The sequence below is a fragment of the Emydura macquarii genome, unplaced genomic scaffold (assembly GCF_026122565.2).
Source record: "Emydura macquarii macquarii isolate MOO-44397 ecotype Brisbane River unplaced genomic scaffold, CSIRO-AGI_Emac_v2 contig_2805, whole genome shotgun sequence".
In the NCBI taxonomy this organism is placed as follows: domain Eukaryota; kingdom Metazoa; phylum Chordata; order Testudines; family Chelidae; genus Emydura; species Emydura macquarii.
In genome coordinates, this window is record NW_027132942.1 from 4,172,899 (window position 1) to 4,187,939 (window position 15,041).

General features: G+C 62.3%; 1 protein-coding gene across 7 annotated transcripts in view; it reads right to left on the reverse strand.

The window, feature by feature from the left end:
* Window positions 1–15,041, reverse strand: part of PTPRF (protein tyrosine phosphatase receptor type F) — a 519,799-nt gene that overhangs the window by 15,958 nt on the left and 488,800 nt on the right. For all 7 annotated transcript variants that reach the window (XM_067567843.1, XM_067567842.1, XM_067567841.1 and 4 more), the window contains 3 exons: window positions 13,098–13,195; window positions 2,839–2,962; window positions 274–449 (listed from right to left, as the gene is read on the reverse strand). In XM_067567843.1, the coding sequence (XP_067423944.1) occupies window positions 274–449; window positions 2,839–2,962; window positions 13,098–13,195 (398 nt within the window). The remainder of the gene's footprint in view (window positions 1–273; window positions 450–2,838; window positions 2,963–13,097; window positions 13,196–15,041) is intronic.

Consider the following 15,041-nt stretch of genomic DNA (forward strand, 5'->3'; position numbering starts at 1 on the left):
GGGCCGATGGTATTTGCAGGGGGTGGCGCAGGGGAGGTAGAGAGTGCGTGTGGGTGGAAGCAATTACTCAGAAGAGTTTGGCTCCAGGCCTGCTGCTCCCTGCCGTGCAGACTCTCCCATGAAACCCGGGGGCCACCCCCCGCCCCGAGCAGAGCTCCTTCCCACACGGCGCCTGGATCAGGTGACCTGTGTTTCACCGGGGCAGAAACTTCATGCTCTGAACTGTGCCCCCATCCCTGCCTGGTCCCTCCCATGCAGAGAGGAGCACTATACCCTGGATTTCTCCTCCAGCCGGGTCATCATGACTATGGTGGCTGTCCTCTGCTCCCACACCATCCTCCAGAAGTCGCTGAGCGTCTCCGGCAGGGGCCCCTGGGTAGCAATGTAAGCGTTCTGCTTCCGGTACCCATCGATGTAATTGGCGTTGATGTAGTCACTTCCGGGCACCCCTACGGAGGCAAAGGGAGACGTTACACACGGAGGGAGGCCAGCACGACTGGGATGCTCCTGACAAACCTCGCCCCGGTACACAGAACCTGCAAGACACTCATGGAGTCGCTCCCCGCCCGGCGATCAGGAACTAACACCTTACCGGAGCAATCAGCAACATGAAAGCCGAGACAGCTGCCACCTCGCACGCACAGGGCCGTTCGCAGGCAGGAATATTAAGGGGCAGGTATAGCCCCAGGCGACAGACTGAAATGGCTGTCTGGAACGTGCCCGCCTCTGTTAGGGTCTTTCAGCACGTTGCGAAGTGTGGCTGCTCTGTTAGTTTCACACTCACTCACCTCCCTTTGCAAAGGGGAAGATGTGAAAAGCTGCCCCTCCTCTGGGCCTCTGCATGCTGCCCCCAGCGTATGGCGCTCCCCCTCCCGCATGCATACACCCCCCTCCGTATGCAGCCCCTGTATAAAGCGCCCGCCGACCCCGCATGCCCCTCCAGCGCGAAGCATGTGCCTGGACAGGCCTTTTCAACCCAACGCGCCGCCACTGAAGTAAACGCAGTAAAATTCTGGCCTGGAGCTGAATGTTAGAACAGGTTCGATGGGCTGCGGGAGCCACTCAGCCCGGGGAGCAGGCACCGGACCCAGCAGAGCAGGGATTCCCGCATGCCCCCAGGGAGGGCGTGTTCACACTTTCCCTGAAAGGAGGCTGAGGAATAATCCCCCTCCGCCCCCAGCAGAATGTCCTGCAGCTTCCCAGCAGAACCTGTGTCAGAAAAGCCGGGGAGGAGGGGGAGGAAGCGCCCTGTCCCTGGCCGTAACCCAGTCTGGGGCCTGGAGGCCAGATCAGCTGGAGGGGTGCTGTCTTGCTTCCCCTTGGCAGGGCTGGCTGGTGTCGCTAGCCTGTGCTGGCCTCCTCCCCTGGTTGCAGCCTCCTGCAGCGAAGGAGAGGGAGCTGGCCTGGCAGGGGGCTTTGGGAATGGCTCGGCTACCGAAGCTGGCCACAGGAACTGAGATGGGCTCTCCCCGTGCAGAGCCCAGCCGCGCGGTAACTGGGTTCTGATCACTGGGACTCAGCTAGATGGGAGCCCCACAGCCTACAGGGCAAGAGGACGACGATGCCACTGGGAGCGATCCTCCTCCACCTCCTCCCCGCGAAGAGCAGCCCATTAGCATAGAAAGGACGGGAGAGAGAGCAGCCTGCACTGCCCTCTGCCTCCCCAGCCAGCTCCTCTGCCCAGCGCTCAGCGGGTTCCCTCCATGCCGACAGCAGACAGGAGGGCGTGTGCCTGGTGGACGTGGCTGCGGTCATGCAGCGCTCTGCGTGCAGACGTCAGCGCAGCAGCCTCCTAGCGCAGCGCTGGGCGAGGGGTTCGGACGGCAGCGCTCAGCCCCAGGCCTCTCACCCACACACGCTCTGGCCTAAAGAGCTCCTGGGCCAGGCTGGGCCTGGCGGCGGGGACGGAGACGCAGTCCCATCGCCCGCTCTGCAGGAGCCCCACCGCTCGGGCACTTACACCTAGCCTGGCCCAAACCCCGAGGAAGGTCCGCCAGGAGCAGTCCTGCCTGGGGCCTGGACGGGGACGGACCAGAGGGGCCGCGTGGCGCTCTGCCATTTGCCAGCCGGAGCCGACCCGCTTCTCCTGGTCCCTAGGCACTGGGCACCAAGCCAGCATCCCTGGCCAGCTGGGGGCGTGGCTCCAAGAGGCAGCTGGGTGCTCCCCAGTCATCCAGGCACCACAGACGAAGGAGGGGCCCAGCCAGGGGAGCGGCCCAGCCGGTGGCCGCATGGCCTCGAGGGCCCCGGGAGCGCAGGGTGGGGCAGGCCGCGGGCTGCACACTCCACTGCCCGTGCGGGCAGGCGTAGCCCTTTGGGGGGGGCAGCTCCTGTGGCCAGAAGCCATCCCCCTCCAGGGCTGTCCAGCCAGCTCCTCCCACCACCTCAACGCCAGGTGCAGCGCCAGGGAGCCGGAGCCAGCCGCCTGCAGGGATGGGCACTCGCGAGATGCTGGTGCTTGGCCAGCCTCAGCCCCTCTGGGCCATGAACATGGCCCCTAGGAGCAGCTGGCTGACGTGCCACGGCTGAGCGTGGCCCGGGGCGGGGCGGGGCAGGACAGCCGTGGACCACTGGAAGGGCCAGCAGAGCTGTGCTGCTCTTTTGCAGGATCTGGTGCTGACGTTCAGCTCTGGGCTGCTCAAAGCCCCCGTTCCAGGGCAGCCAGGGCAGCCCCGTGAGGCGCAGGGGGGACCTCGCACACGTCCCCTCACCTGCCTGTTCCCCCCCACTAATCACACTGCACTAGCGGAGCAGGTCTGCTGCTGGTAAAATGACCCCCAGCCAGCTGCTTGTCATGCCATTCCCTCAGGCACCCCCACCCCGGCACCCCGCTCTTACCGTCGATGGAGGTCAGGATGACACGCGAGTGGTCGTAGGCGATCACGTTTGCATAGCGGTTTTTTGGTTTATTCACTTCCAGGTTGGAGTTCTCCCAGGTGAACTGCTGCCCTGGATCGATGGACTGCGGGAGAGAGGACAGGCCGTTACAGCACACGGGGCCGGCTGGAGGAGACACACCCCTCGCGGCCATCCATCAGCAAGGACAAGTGCAGAGTCCTCCACTTAGGACGGAAGAATCCCATGCACAGCTACAGACTGGGGACCGACGAGCTAAGCAGCAGTTCTGCAGAAAAGGACCTGGGGGTTACAGTGGATAAGAAGCTGGATATGAGTCAGCAGTGTGCCCTGATTTCCAAGAAGGCTAATAGCATATTGGGCTGCATTAGTAGGAGCATTGCCAGCAGGACGCGGGAAGTGATTATTCCCCTCTATTCGGCATTGGTAAGGCCACATTTAGAGTATTGTGTCCAGTTTTGGGCCCCCCACTACAAAAAGGATGTAGACAAATTGGAGAGAGTCCAGCGGAGGGCAACAAAAATGATTAGGGGGCTGGAGCACAAGACTTATGAGGAGAGGCTGGGGGAACTGTACTTGTTTAGTCTGCAGAAGAGAAGAATGAGGGGGATTTGATAGCAGCCTTTAACTACCTGAAAGGGGGTTCCAGGGAGGATGGGGCTAGGCTGTTCTCAGTGGTGGCAGATGACAGAACTAGGAGCAACGGTCTCAAGTTGCAGTGGGGGAGGACTGGGTTGGATATTAGGAAAAAGTTCTGCCCTAGGCGGGTGGTGAAGCACTGGAATAGGTTACCTAGGGAGGTGGTGGAATCTCCATCTTTAGAGGTTTTTAAGGCCCGGCTTGACAAAGCCCTGGCTGGGATGGTTTAGTTGGGGTTGGTCCTGCTTTGAGCAGGAGGTTGGACTAGATACCTGCTGAGGTCCCTTCCAACCCTCATCTTCTAGGATTCTCTGATCCAGGTTCTATGGCCCCCGAGCTGCGTTAGGCCCGGGGGAGAGCAAGGCATTCTCTGTCTCCGTGCTAGCGCTCAGCTGAGACCGACCCCAAATCTCTGCCAGGATATTAATCCTGCCCTGCAGCAACTGGAAGGCCACTGAAACAGCCTCTCTGCTGGGGCTTGAGTCGGGCTGGCTGGTGCGATGCGGATCGCCTCCATCACTGCACCACGAGACCGGCTCCTGTTGGAGCCCACACCCCCATATCGACCCCAGTGGTGTTACTGGGCTGAGCTGCAGTGGGAGCCTCTGCAGCCCAGGAGGTTTGGCTACTAAAGCACGTCCTGCAGGAGAGCGAACAAGGCATCTCTGGAGACAGGCATGACAACGGACAGCGTATTAGTGGTTGCTCCAGCTCCTTACGCAACACAAACATCGCTCCTTTCAGTTAATGGAGCGACAGGAACCATGAACCTGGAGACGTGCTCGTAGATCCGGGAGCAGGCCCAGACGCCAGGGGGCTGGCTGGGGGAGACAGTGCCATCTCGCCTGCATTCCTGGCAAAGGATGCTCCTCCCCTCCCGAGCTCCTCTGCTGTGCTCTGTGACACACCTGACATGGCGGGTCCTGCCCCACGTGCTGCGGGGCTGAAATCCTCCTGACCAGCATAATCGTCACAGCCCATCCGGGCCCTTTCCCCCAGCGCACCTGCCACGGCCCATCCGGGACCCCCATGTACCCACCACAGCCCATATGGACCCTTTCCTCTCCACATACATGCCACGGGCCGTCTGGAATCCGGCACCCCCCACCCACAACCCCTCCAGGGAGGGAGACAGACAGACAGACACACACAGACGCCTGTGTACCCAGCATGGCCCATCCCCCACAGGGCTGCCTGGCCGCCATATTTCCAAAATTCCTCCTCCTCCTAGGCATGTTTTCTGACATGCACAACAGAGCGGAGTGAGGGCCTATCCCAAACACGTCTCTGCGCTGGGATGGTCAAAGCCTTCCTCATCCCAACACCTGCTCTGGGTACGAGAGTCATGCCATGAAATGCTGGGAGCTGTATCGCCAGCCTCGTCAGCGCCTGCTAGTAACAATGCTCTAGCTCAACCCCCAGATGTGGGCTGGGTACAGGAGTCACGGGGGAGGTTCTATGGCCTGTGTGATGTAGGAGGCCAGGCCAGATGAACGTAACAGTCCTTAACAGCTACGAAAGTCTCCCAGGGGCCAGCAGCATCTGTTGATCACTCAGGGAAACACACCCAGTGAAAACACCGGCCCATGTGATCATTCCCTGTACGGCCCTGCAATCAGCATGAAGGATAAGGTCACCAGAGCACCCTGCGGCAGGCACACAGCACAGAGCTCAGGATGAACAGGTCCTCGCTGCTCACAGCACACCACGCGTCTCACACCCAGGGTCTTGGAGGCCGCACGCTGCCCGGCAGGCAGGGATTTCGCAGGGAGGATGTGGCATCACAGCAAAGCTAATGGGAGGTTTGGGGAATGCAGACTGTAAATAGCTGTTTCCAGCAGACACCCTGTAATCTTCTATTATCAGCGTAATGAGCAGCAGCGGCGGCGCACAACTGTGCTGTGCTGGTAGAAGGGGGCGCGGAGGACGCCAGCACCCAGCTCCTGGCTGAAGCGCCCGCACATCTCTCTGCGCTGATGCTGGCAATTGGCTTGTTCCACAGCGCCAGCTGCGGCTGCTCGGGAGCAGTTACAATTACTGAGCAGCCGGGCGTTGTCTGCACCACAGAGAACGTTCACACCTGCTTTGCTCGCTGCTGGGGAGCTGCTCGCCCCCAGCTCAGGACGGGCCGTCTGGAACCCGGGCCTGTCCCGAGAGCGAAACTGAAGGCCACATGGCGGGGCGGAAGGACTAGGAGACGCAGGGCAAGGGGAGGGTCCAGGCTGGGCCAGGGAGTGGAACGGGGCATGCCCAGTTGTGATAACGGGCTACAGTTCTACCCTAATGGCAAGTTCAACGGTAAGAAGTGAGCAAAAATTGGTAGAAGGGTCACAATGACCTAGAACCACAAAGGCCCAGGGGAAGAGAGTGAGAGGGCAGCAGACAGGCTGCGTTAGTGCAAACAACCAGGCCTGCTGTAACGCGAGGGCTGGGTTCAGAACTTCCACCGCAAAGACGGCTCCAGCCCATCTCCGCTAACTTCTCTTTTCCTCAAAGGCGCTAGCGCCGTCTCTGACGGCAGCCAACTGGGTAATGTAACCCTGGTGCCCAACCGTGTTTCAGCATCACCACCACTAGCCACATTTCTTCACCTGGGGGCAGACCCAGCAGATATGCAGAGATCTCCCAGCTTCCTATGCCCACACCGCACAGCTCTCTCCTTCCCCTCAGCCAGCTGGGCCCAGTGCTCCGAGGGAGGGGACGGCATTCCCTCCTGACCTTCACCCACGGCTGTTTTGCAGCCTCCCTCCTGGCATCTCCGCCTTGCAGAGTCAGTTAAAAGTCTGTGCAGGCACGGCCGTCCCAGCAGGCGCCCCGACGCCGCAGAGCACAGGACAGCTGTGCAGCTCTTTCCACCAGCGAGAAGCATCACACACCTTCACCCCGCCCGGCCCCGGACGAGCACTTGCCCCACAGCCGGGGCTGCGGGTTACACACCGTCACGCCGCCCAGCAGCGGCTGAGCAGACACCCCACAGCAGGGGCCGGGTTCACGGGCTCCTTCCTGCTGGGGGCAGGCGGGGAGAACAATCCAGTGCCGCCCAGCCCCACGCTTGCCAATCGAGTCTGAATGCAGCGAGGGAATGGATCCTTTCCTCAGGTGGGGACGGGGCTGCAGAGAGCCCAGATGTGAGGCGCTGCCATTAGGGTAATTGTGCTGAGGTGCAGAACCGGTCTGATCACCAGCAGCCCCTCGGAGGGCGACCAGGTGAGAAAGGCAGGAGCAATGCAGCACCTGGGTGTGAAGAGGGTCTAATTAAATACTTCTGCAAATTAGCGGCTCATTTAGAAGTGAAATGATTTCATTTAAGCGCTGGTGATGAATTAATGTGCACCTGTTCCCCCTTTCAGGCAAGCAAATGAGTCAGTAAATGGGAGGCTGATGGGCTGCCTGGAACGCAGCTGAAGCCATCACCCAGAACTCTGCGACGGGCCGGCACACGTGCCCCACTGCGCGTTAGCCAGCAGGCTCCCTGCGGTCTGCTTCAGGACGGCCCAGCCCTGCGGGGAGACCCCCTCTCTCCACTCAGCGGCGCAACGAAGCCAGTGGGTCATGACCACCGGTGTACGAACTTCACAAGGGCCTGCTCCCCCCTGGTCCTTTCCCCGAGAAAGCCGAGAGGCACAAAGCAACGGGAGGGGCCAGAAACAGCCTGGCACCATCCCAGGGGTTTTCAACGACCGGTGAACAAGCCTCAAGACACCAGGAGCGTGAATCAAGAAGCAGCACGTCAGACGAGCTCCTTTAGGAGCAGGTGGGTTATTAAAGCTCTCGGAGCGAGCCAGTCAGCCGCAGTGCGGGATCCTGCCAAGCTAACGCGCAGACAGAGGCTGGTCCAGGCAGCGAGAGCGCGGTAGGGATGCTTTTCCCTCAGCAGATCCCAAAGCACTTTGCAAACGTGGATGAAATGTCATTAACCCAACTTTTCTTTACAGTGGGGAACCTGGACTGCAGAGAGGGGCCAGCCCGTCCCAGGCCCCTGAAGGAATCCATGGCAGACGAAGCAGAGAAGCCAGTCTCAACTCCCAGTCACGTACCCTGCCCCCATGCCACCATCTCCACTATCTTCCTTAGCCAGGGAGAGCAGTCGCTGCCTGTCCCCTCTGCTCACGCAGCAGTTGATGAACTGAGCCCATCCCCCAGGATCCCAAAGCTCCTTTACCACTGACAACAAAGTCCTGGCAAACCCACTCACCCGCAGCCAGAATCGGGGGAAGCAGAGCTGCCCTGACGAGAAGCTGGCGCTCCACAGAAGAAGCAGCAGGGCCACTTCCCAGCTCTTTAAGCCTGGCAAGCTTGTCCCTGAGAAACCCGCTTTGTTAGAATCAGGCCTGGCCACGGGGACTCCAGCCCTGCTGCCAGCCATCAGCACTTCCAAGCCTCCTGAGAAGTCAGCCGGATTAGCATAGCCAGTGACCACTGTCAATCGAAACCACGGCTTCACCGGGGAGATAATGAGCTGCTGAATCGACCCCTGGCAAAGCTTCCACCTTCTTCGCCACACTCCTGGAATGCAGGTGCTGACTGCAGCCAGACAACTGCACACTCAACACACAGCACCAGCCTTCCCTGCATTGTGTCGGGTCTCTCTAACTGCACAGCCCGAAGGATCACAGCTCGCTACTTACCCTGCTGGGGTAGCCCCAGCCCCGCGGCCCGAGGAGTGACACTGAGCGAGGTGCTCGGCTGCCCGGGGTGAGACTGCAAGTGTCCCAGAGGGCTGCGGTGCCCAGCAGGCTGCCTGTCCCGGGAGAGGGGATCGGGGTGCGGAGAGGCGGCCCTGCTGAGGGTGGATGCTCAGTGTAGTTCTCCCCCGACCCTGCTCTTTGATCCCTCCAGCTCTCTGGTGCCTGGCCTCCCGGCTCCGGCTCCGGCTCCAGCTCCGGGGTGGGCAGGACTCCCTCAGCTAGCAGGCAGGGGGTTATTGCACCTTGTCAAACACCAAACACTCCTCTCAACAGCTGTGGAACTAGAAGGAACCATGGGTCTGGATCCCAATGACACAGCTCCCGGGCCTCGCCAGCTGCTTCGGTCCCTCCCTCCATACAGCTCTCGGAGAACATTTCACGGGCCATTTCCGGGGCAGCTGAAAGCAAACGGATCATCACGCCGAGCGCTGAGCAGCAGCTGGACCGCGGCCACAGCAGCTGGCTCCTGCTTTAACGTCTGTGCCTGAAAGGAAGGGTCGTCCGGTGGCTATGACATTGGCTGGAGAGCCAGGATTCCTGGGTCCTATTCCCAGCTCTGCCACTGGCCTGCTGGGTGACCGTGGGCAGGTCACATCCCTGCTCCGTGCCTCAGTTTCTCCACTGTACAGTGTGGACAATGAAAGGGGGCTCACAAGGGCCTGTGGGACCGAGAAGGCAGAGGAACACGGATACTCCCTGGCCACATCTCAGCTTCCCGTGCAGTGCAGCCAGGCATTCTGACAGCGTCAGACCCCACACAAACGGAGCCCCAGACAGAGCCGGGTGCTGGGCTCTCTCGCAGGGCTGTCTGCGGCTCCAGACAGGTAACAGCTGAGTGCTCCCAGCAAGGGGGGCTGCACGGCACCTCTCTCCTCCCAACACTGGCACAGAACGTGGGCTCGCAGGGGAAGGGGAGTGCGGGTCCACCAGACGCTGGCCCCGCAGCCTCGGTCGTCCCTGGGACGCAGAGCTGTGCTGAGCAGCAGGGGCACAGCCAGCCTGGCCATCAGCGAGGAGACGAGACACACAAAGCCCCTGCAGGCGGAGGGAAGCTGGAGCCGCTTGTTGCTGGGATGAGAACAATCCAATTGTGATTTACTTCTTGGGCGCACCAGGAGCTGACCCCTGGCTGGCCACGTGGCTCACCAGTGCCTCACTGCTATGACTGCACCCCTCCAAGCGGACACACACACACACACACACACTCCTTCCCGCGAGCACCAGGCACGGGGCTGGTGTCTGGGAAGCCACCACGTCTCTCTCCAACTGCCTCGGCAGTCGCACCCTTCCAGGAGCGGGGGCCGTGTGCACAGATGGTCGAGTGGAGCCCTCACAGACGGCGCTACCTGGACGCATGACTCCAGCCTCCACCCAGTCTGGGCCCCGGAGATGCTCTGCAACAGCCCCAAGCCACCTCCCAGGGCTCCCCTTTTTTCGGGCCGTCCACAGCATCCTATTAGGAACCGCAGGTCCCCGGGCACCTGGCTGCAGAGGGCATGGCCCTGCTGACACAAAGGGGGTTTCCCACGCCATAGACGGCCCTTCTGCCACATTGCTCCGCTGCAGCTCTCCCCAGCGCAGGCGGACTCACGCAGCAGCTGGGCCGGGCGAGCGCCAGGCGTCCGAACCAGAGGGCAGGAAGTGCTGGGAGCGTGACTGGTGCTGAAAGGGGAAGGCAGCCTCTCCCTGCCCTCGAGTCACCGGGTGCCCCGGCCCTGCACAGCCTAGCGTGCCCAGGAGATGCAGCCCAGAACCAAAGGGGGCCGGGAGCCAGGCCCGGCCGACTCCCTGCTCCGTTTCGGGCCCATGAGCCGGGGGCAGCGATGACAAACCCCAGGTGTCTGAGCAGAGCGTGGGCACGTTGCACAATGCACGCTCTCACTCCCCGGCGGGGCTGCCTGCCGGCGCGGGCCCTTCACAGCTGCAGTGCGGGCAGGTGTCCAACGGGGGGAGCTCTAACACAGGCGCAGCGCAAAGCCACCCAGGTGAGAGGCGTAATTAACCGCCCTTGTCTTCATTCAGTCCCATTAATCCCAGGCTGTCAATCACTCAGCCTCTGGCTCTAGCTACAACTGGCCTCTCTGGCCAGGAGCTCTGCCTGGCCCCAGGCCCGCTCGCGACCCCGCCGCGCCCCTGCCCGCGCTGCAGGTGTGGAGCAGAGCACAGGGCGGGCCTTGGCTCCCCACCCCTGCACACTGCCGGCCTGTTCTGCTGCGGGGATCGCGCTCCCGAGGCCAGGCTGCTGGGTCAGGGTCAGGTCCCTTCTTGGCAGCCTCTGGGAGCGCCTTCCCCACGCCCAGCCATCCCCAAACCACAGGCATTGGCCCACAAGCAGCGCCCTGGCGCTCAGGTCAGCCTCTGCACTGAAAGGCCTAGGCCACCTCCCCTGCTCCAGTCACAGGCCCCGGGTGCGCCTGGCTCCTGTCTCTAAGACGCTCACACCATGGCTAGGCTGACGACTCTGGTCAGCTCTGCTCCTGGCTGACGTGCTGTTATGTAGCTGCTCTGCGTCTGGGCGGCCGAGCGCCTGCACTGCGATCCCTGCACTGCGATCCCTCGGTTCCACAGAGACTTCCGCTGCGGGTTTGTGTGTGAAAACACTTCAAATGTGGCTCTTCCGAAAACGAAACACAGGACACGGGGCTCAGGGGCCGAGCTCTAACACGTTCCCCTCTTCCTCTGGAGCGTTTCACTCAGCTGCACTGCTCCCCAGGCCAGGCCAGCAGAACAGGCAGTGCCAATCTCCTTAGGCACGGGATTCTTCCCCAGGCTGGAGTCCGATTTCCCCGGGCACTGGAGCCCCCAGGAAAGGGGCAGTCAGCTGAGGTGGAGACGTAATGGAGCAGAGGTCACTGGAGCCGGTACTCCAGCCGGTCAGAATTCTCTCCGGGCACGGCAGCTGCTTCCTTGTGCACATGCTCACTCAGGCTGCAGTGCGCTCAGGCTGCTCCAACACTCCCTGCAAAGCGTTCCCGCCGGTGCTACTTTACACCGCGCTCCAGGCCATCCAAACCCTCCCTTGCTAGTTCCATTCCCAGCCCCCGCCCCGGGGGGTGTCAGAGACAATCTCGCCCAACCAGGTAATGGGATGAAGGGGCCCTGGCACAAACCTACTCCAGGTTTGTCTGTCTCGGGGGTCTCCTGAGCTAGGAGGTGGTTGCACCACGCCCCCTTCCCTCTGCTTTCCAGCCCACCCCAGTGTCGGAGCCTTATGAGCCTCTTGCATTCAGTGATTCCAGCCAAATGCAGCAGAATCCAGGGGAAGAATCCCACGTAACAATCAGCGACTTAAGAGCTGCTTCAGCATGGAGAGTATGACTGAGAGGTGTTCTCAGCCAGCCACGACATTCTGCTACAGGGAGACGAGACCAGAGCAGCCCATGAAAACGGTTACGGGAACGCACTGAGCGCTCACTTTCTGAACCAGTTCAAGAGCCAGCTGCAGTGTGGCAGGCACGAATCACGCGGGCAGGATTCACAGCGCACGAGACGCTGCAGCCAAGCGCTCACAGGCCTTTCACGGCGCACAAAAGACAGAATCAGGTTACGGCACCTCCGAGAGTTCTGCTTGAAATTTCAATTGGGCTCCCATCGAAGCCACACGGCAGGTGGGTCTGAGCGTGGACGCCGTGCTCACGGCACACACACACAGATGCACAAAAGGGGGGGCATGGCTGAGCTGCTAGCTAAGGGTATTAATGGGGACAAGACATCTCCCGATCAGGAGAGCTGTGTGCAGTGGCAGCTCCCCCAGTCATTTAGACACGCAGCTCCGCACCCCCCATCACAAAGGGCCTCTCACGCTGGCTGGAATTTGTCCCTCACAGTGCTTGGTCTTTCCTTTCCAGCATATCTAATCTTACCTCTGGTCCCATCTCAGCAATCAATGGAGATCGCTACAGCACTGGGAGGCCACAGGCAGAGGCCGAGAACAATTCACCTCCCAGACGCGATAACACATGCAAAGGACACGTTCCCCGTTCATTCCCTCTTCAGTACCGGGGGAAGGTATTTACTATCTAAGCCGGCACAGCGGAAGTGGCTCCTGTGGGGTGTATGGAAGCAGAGGCAACGTTTACTCTGCTACTGCAGCTCTAGTGGCTGCATGGGAACTTCCCCCATCATTACACTTCGTCAAACGAACCGTCCAGCCTGGAGAATGGCTGCAGGGGGAGACGGGCTGGAGCGTGCCGGGGCAGATGCAGCAACGCTACGTCCCCCTGCCACACACGACTTGGCAAGCTGTCCTTGAGAAAACGGGGTGGGGGTGAGGGGGCTGCAGGTCGGGATTGAGGGGCATCGGCAGAGCTGTGTGTGGGAGCCCAGGCGCTAGCCGGGACCGAGGGGTATTGGCAGAGCGGATCCGGGCAGTGCAGGGGGACAGAAGCGGAGGACCAGAGTGCTGCAGAGCAGCTCTGGGGTGCTTCGGCACAGCTATGCCGTTGCACAGAGGGGAGCAGCTGGAAGCTGGAGCTCAGCCTGAGTGGTGTGTGGGGAACTGGAGAGCAAGGTGGGTAACCCCCCGGGCAGAGTCTGGCGTGTGCAGGGACCTGGCAGAGTGGAGGGTGCTTGCAGACTGAGTGCCCAGAGGAGGCATGGATCAAACCAGATCAGCTCAGGCCCTGAGCCGGGCGAGACGCTGAGACACGGGAACCCCTTTGGTCTCGCCTTCCCTGGCCACGTAACCGGGGGTGACCGTGACTATGCTCATGCCAGCAAAGGGGCCAGCAAGCACCCAACTGCCAAGGGCACTTCCCCGGCGTAGGGCTCTTGCCATTACAGCCCGTTCCCACCCCTGCGACTGGCAGGGCGGCCAGCCAGCTGAACGCCACCTCCACCGGGGGATTGGGCCCCTTCCTGCAGCGCTGGCTGGCTCGCAAGCGTTGCACCCATCTCCCCTCCCGTGCAGCTCACCTCGTACTCCTGTGAGAACTTCAGCCCGTCATTGGCCTTCAGCCGGTCACTGTTATCAGCGAGATCGGTCACCGGGATTGGCGGGTGGTCACGCATACCTGCCAGACCAAACAGAACGGGCGGGGGGACAGAGAGTTACTGCTCTGCGCCCAGGGACGTGAGTGACCAGAGCATGTGCACAGCAAGCCCGAGGTGCGTGGACGGCATGTGAACAGTGACTATGGGACGCGCCGGGCGGGATGGATGGGGAGTGCACAGCATGCTGCGCGCACTCTGAGCACACGGGGCAGCGGGGGACAGACAGGTGATGTGCAGATGGGCATGGCCGAGTGAGCATGCTCAGACGTGACGGCCCCCGGCCCGGCGCAGGCTGCCAAGACACACGCTGCGGGCCCGGCCGTGGAGAGGGGAAGCCCTGCTCCGGCGTTACGTTACGGCTCTTCCAGGGGCTCCCACACAGGCTGAGGTTGAACACACGGATTCTCACGAGCTCCCTCCGGGGCCGGGGCGCCTCCTGACTTACCCCTAACGAGAGGGGCAGGGGAGTCCTGGCGGCAGCTGAAGGGCACACGTCCCAGGTGCTATTCACCCACTGACCCTACCAGGGGCCCGAGCGGTCGGAAAGAGCCTGGCGGGCTGGCGGCCCCCTGCTGAGTGAGAGCACTGGGCAAGCGCCGGCTCCTCCTCCGCTACCCCAGGCCAGGCCTGGACTCCGGGCTGCTCCGGACGTCAGGGCTCCCATTCACCGGCCGGGCTGCCTCCCAGCGTCTCCTGCACCCCGGCCTGTGTCTCGCTGAAGTCCCCAGGGCCAGCACCCGGCCCTGCTGGGAGAGGTGCCCTGGGCCGGATGACGAGCGCGGGCCAGCGGAGTCCAGGTCTGGCAGCAGGAGGGAAGGGGCAGGAAGGCGACCAGAGAGCGCTTCATTACAGCCGGCGGGGTGCAGAGCCCGGGCCCCGAAGGACCCTTTGCCCCATGCCTGACACGATGGCCTGGCAGAACGTGGCTGTAAAACCGCTCCTCCAAATTGCTGGGGCTTGTGACCACGTGGGCTGCTCTGGGGCTGTCCCAGACCCCCGGCTCATGATGCGGATTACTAGGGCCACGCGGGTGATCTGCATGCAGGGAGGCAGGCTGGTGCCCCGCCAGGAGCCTTGGGGGAGCTCAGCGGCCTGAGTGGCGCCCCGGATGGCGGTACCGGGCTGCAGAGGCGACAGAGCCGGCCCAGCTCTGGCTCTGCAGCAGCGGTGACAAGCCATTAGGTGAGAACCTGCCAGTGTCTCTGCACATTCCCAGGCAGCCATGCGGGCCGGGCCTGGCCCAGGGCATAAAGGGAATTCACACCACGGAGTCCAACACACGCACTGCCTCCCTCCGCCCAGCGCCAGGCACAGCCCACGCTGTGGCATGGAGCGCTGCCCCACAACTGGCCTGGGGGCAAGGGAGGGTCCCTCTGCCCCTGGCACTAGGGTCATCTCACCAGTGAGCTGTGGCCGGTCTCCACCCCCAGCCTGGGTCACGGAGGACGCTGACCTAGCCAGCCGAGGGCACAGCTCAGTGCCCCGTTGCCCCACGCTTCCCGCACCACGGGCCAGGGCACCAGGGAGCGTTGGCCGGGAGCCGTCTTTGCAGCAGCTGATGAGCGTTTGGGCAGAGGAGAACCGGCGGGGAGGGGCGTGCCGGCAGGGGGACGGCTGGAAGGTAACTGCAGTGTGCGTGTGCAGTGTGCGAATCGGCACGGCGGAGCCGTGGGACCCCAGTGCACACCACAGCTGCAGCTGGGATTCTCTCTCTGAAACGAGAGCCCCAATGGCCCGTTTCGCTGGTCCGGCTCCAAGGGCAGCCTTGGGGGGGTGCTACAGCTTCCCCAGAGCAGTGGATCCAGAACAGCACCACATGCCAGGGCAGGGGGCTGGAGGCTCTGCTGTGCCGTCTGCTTGCCTTCA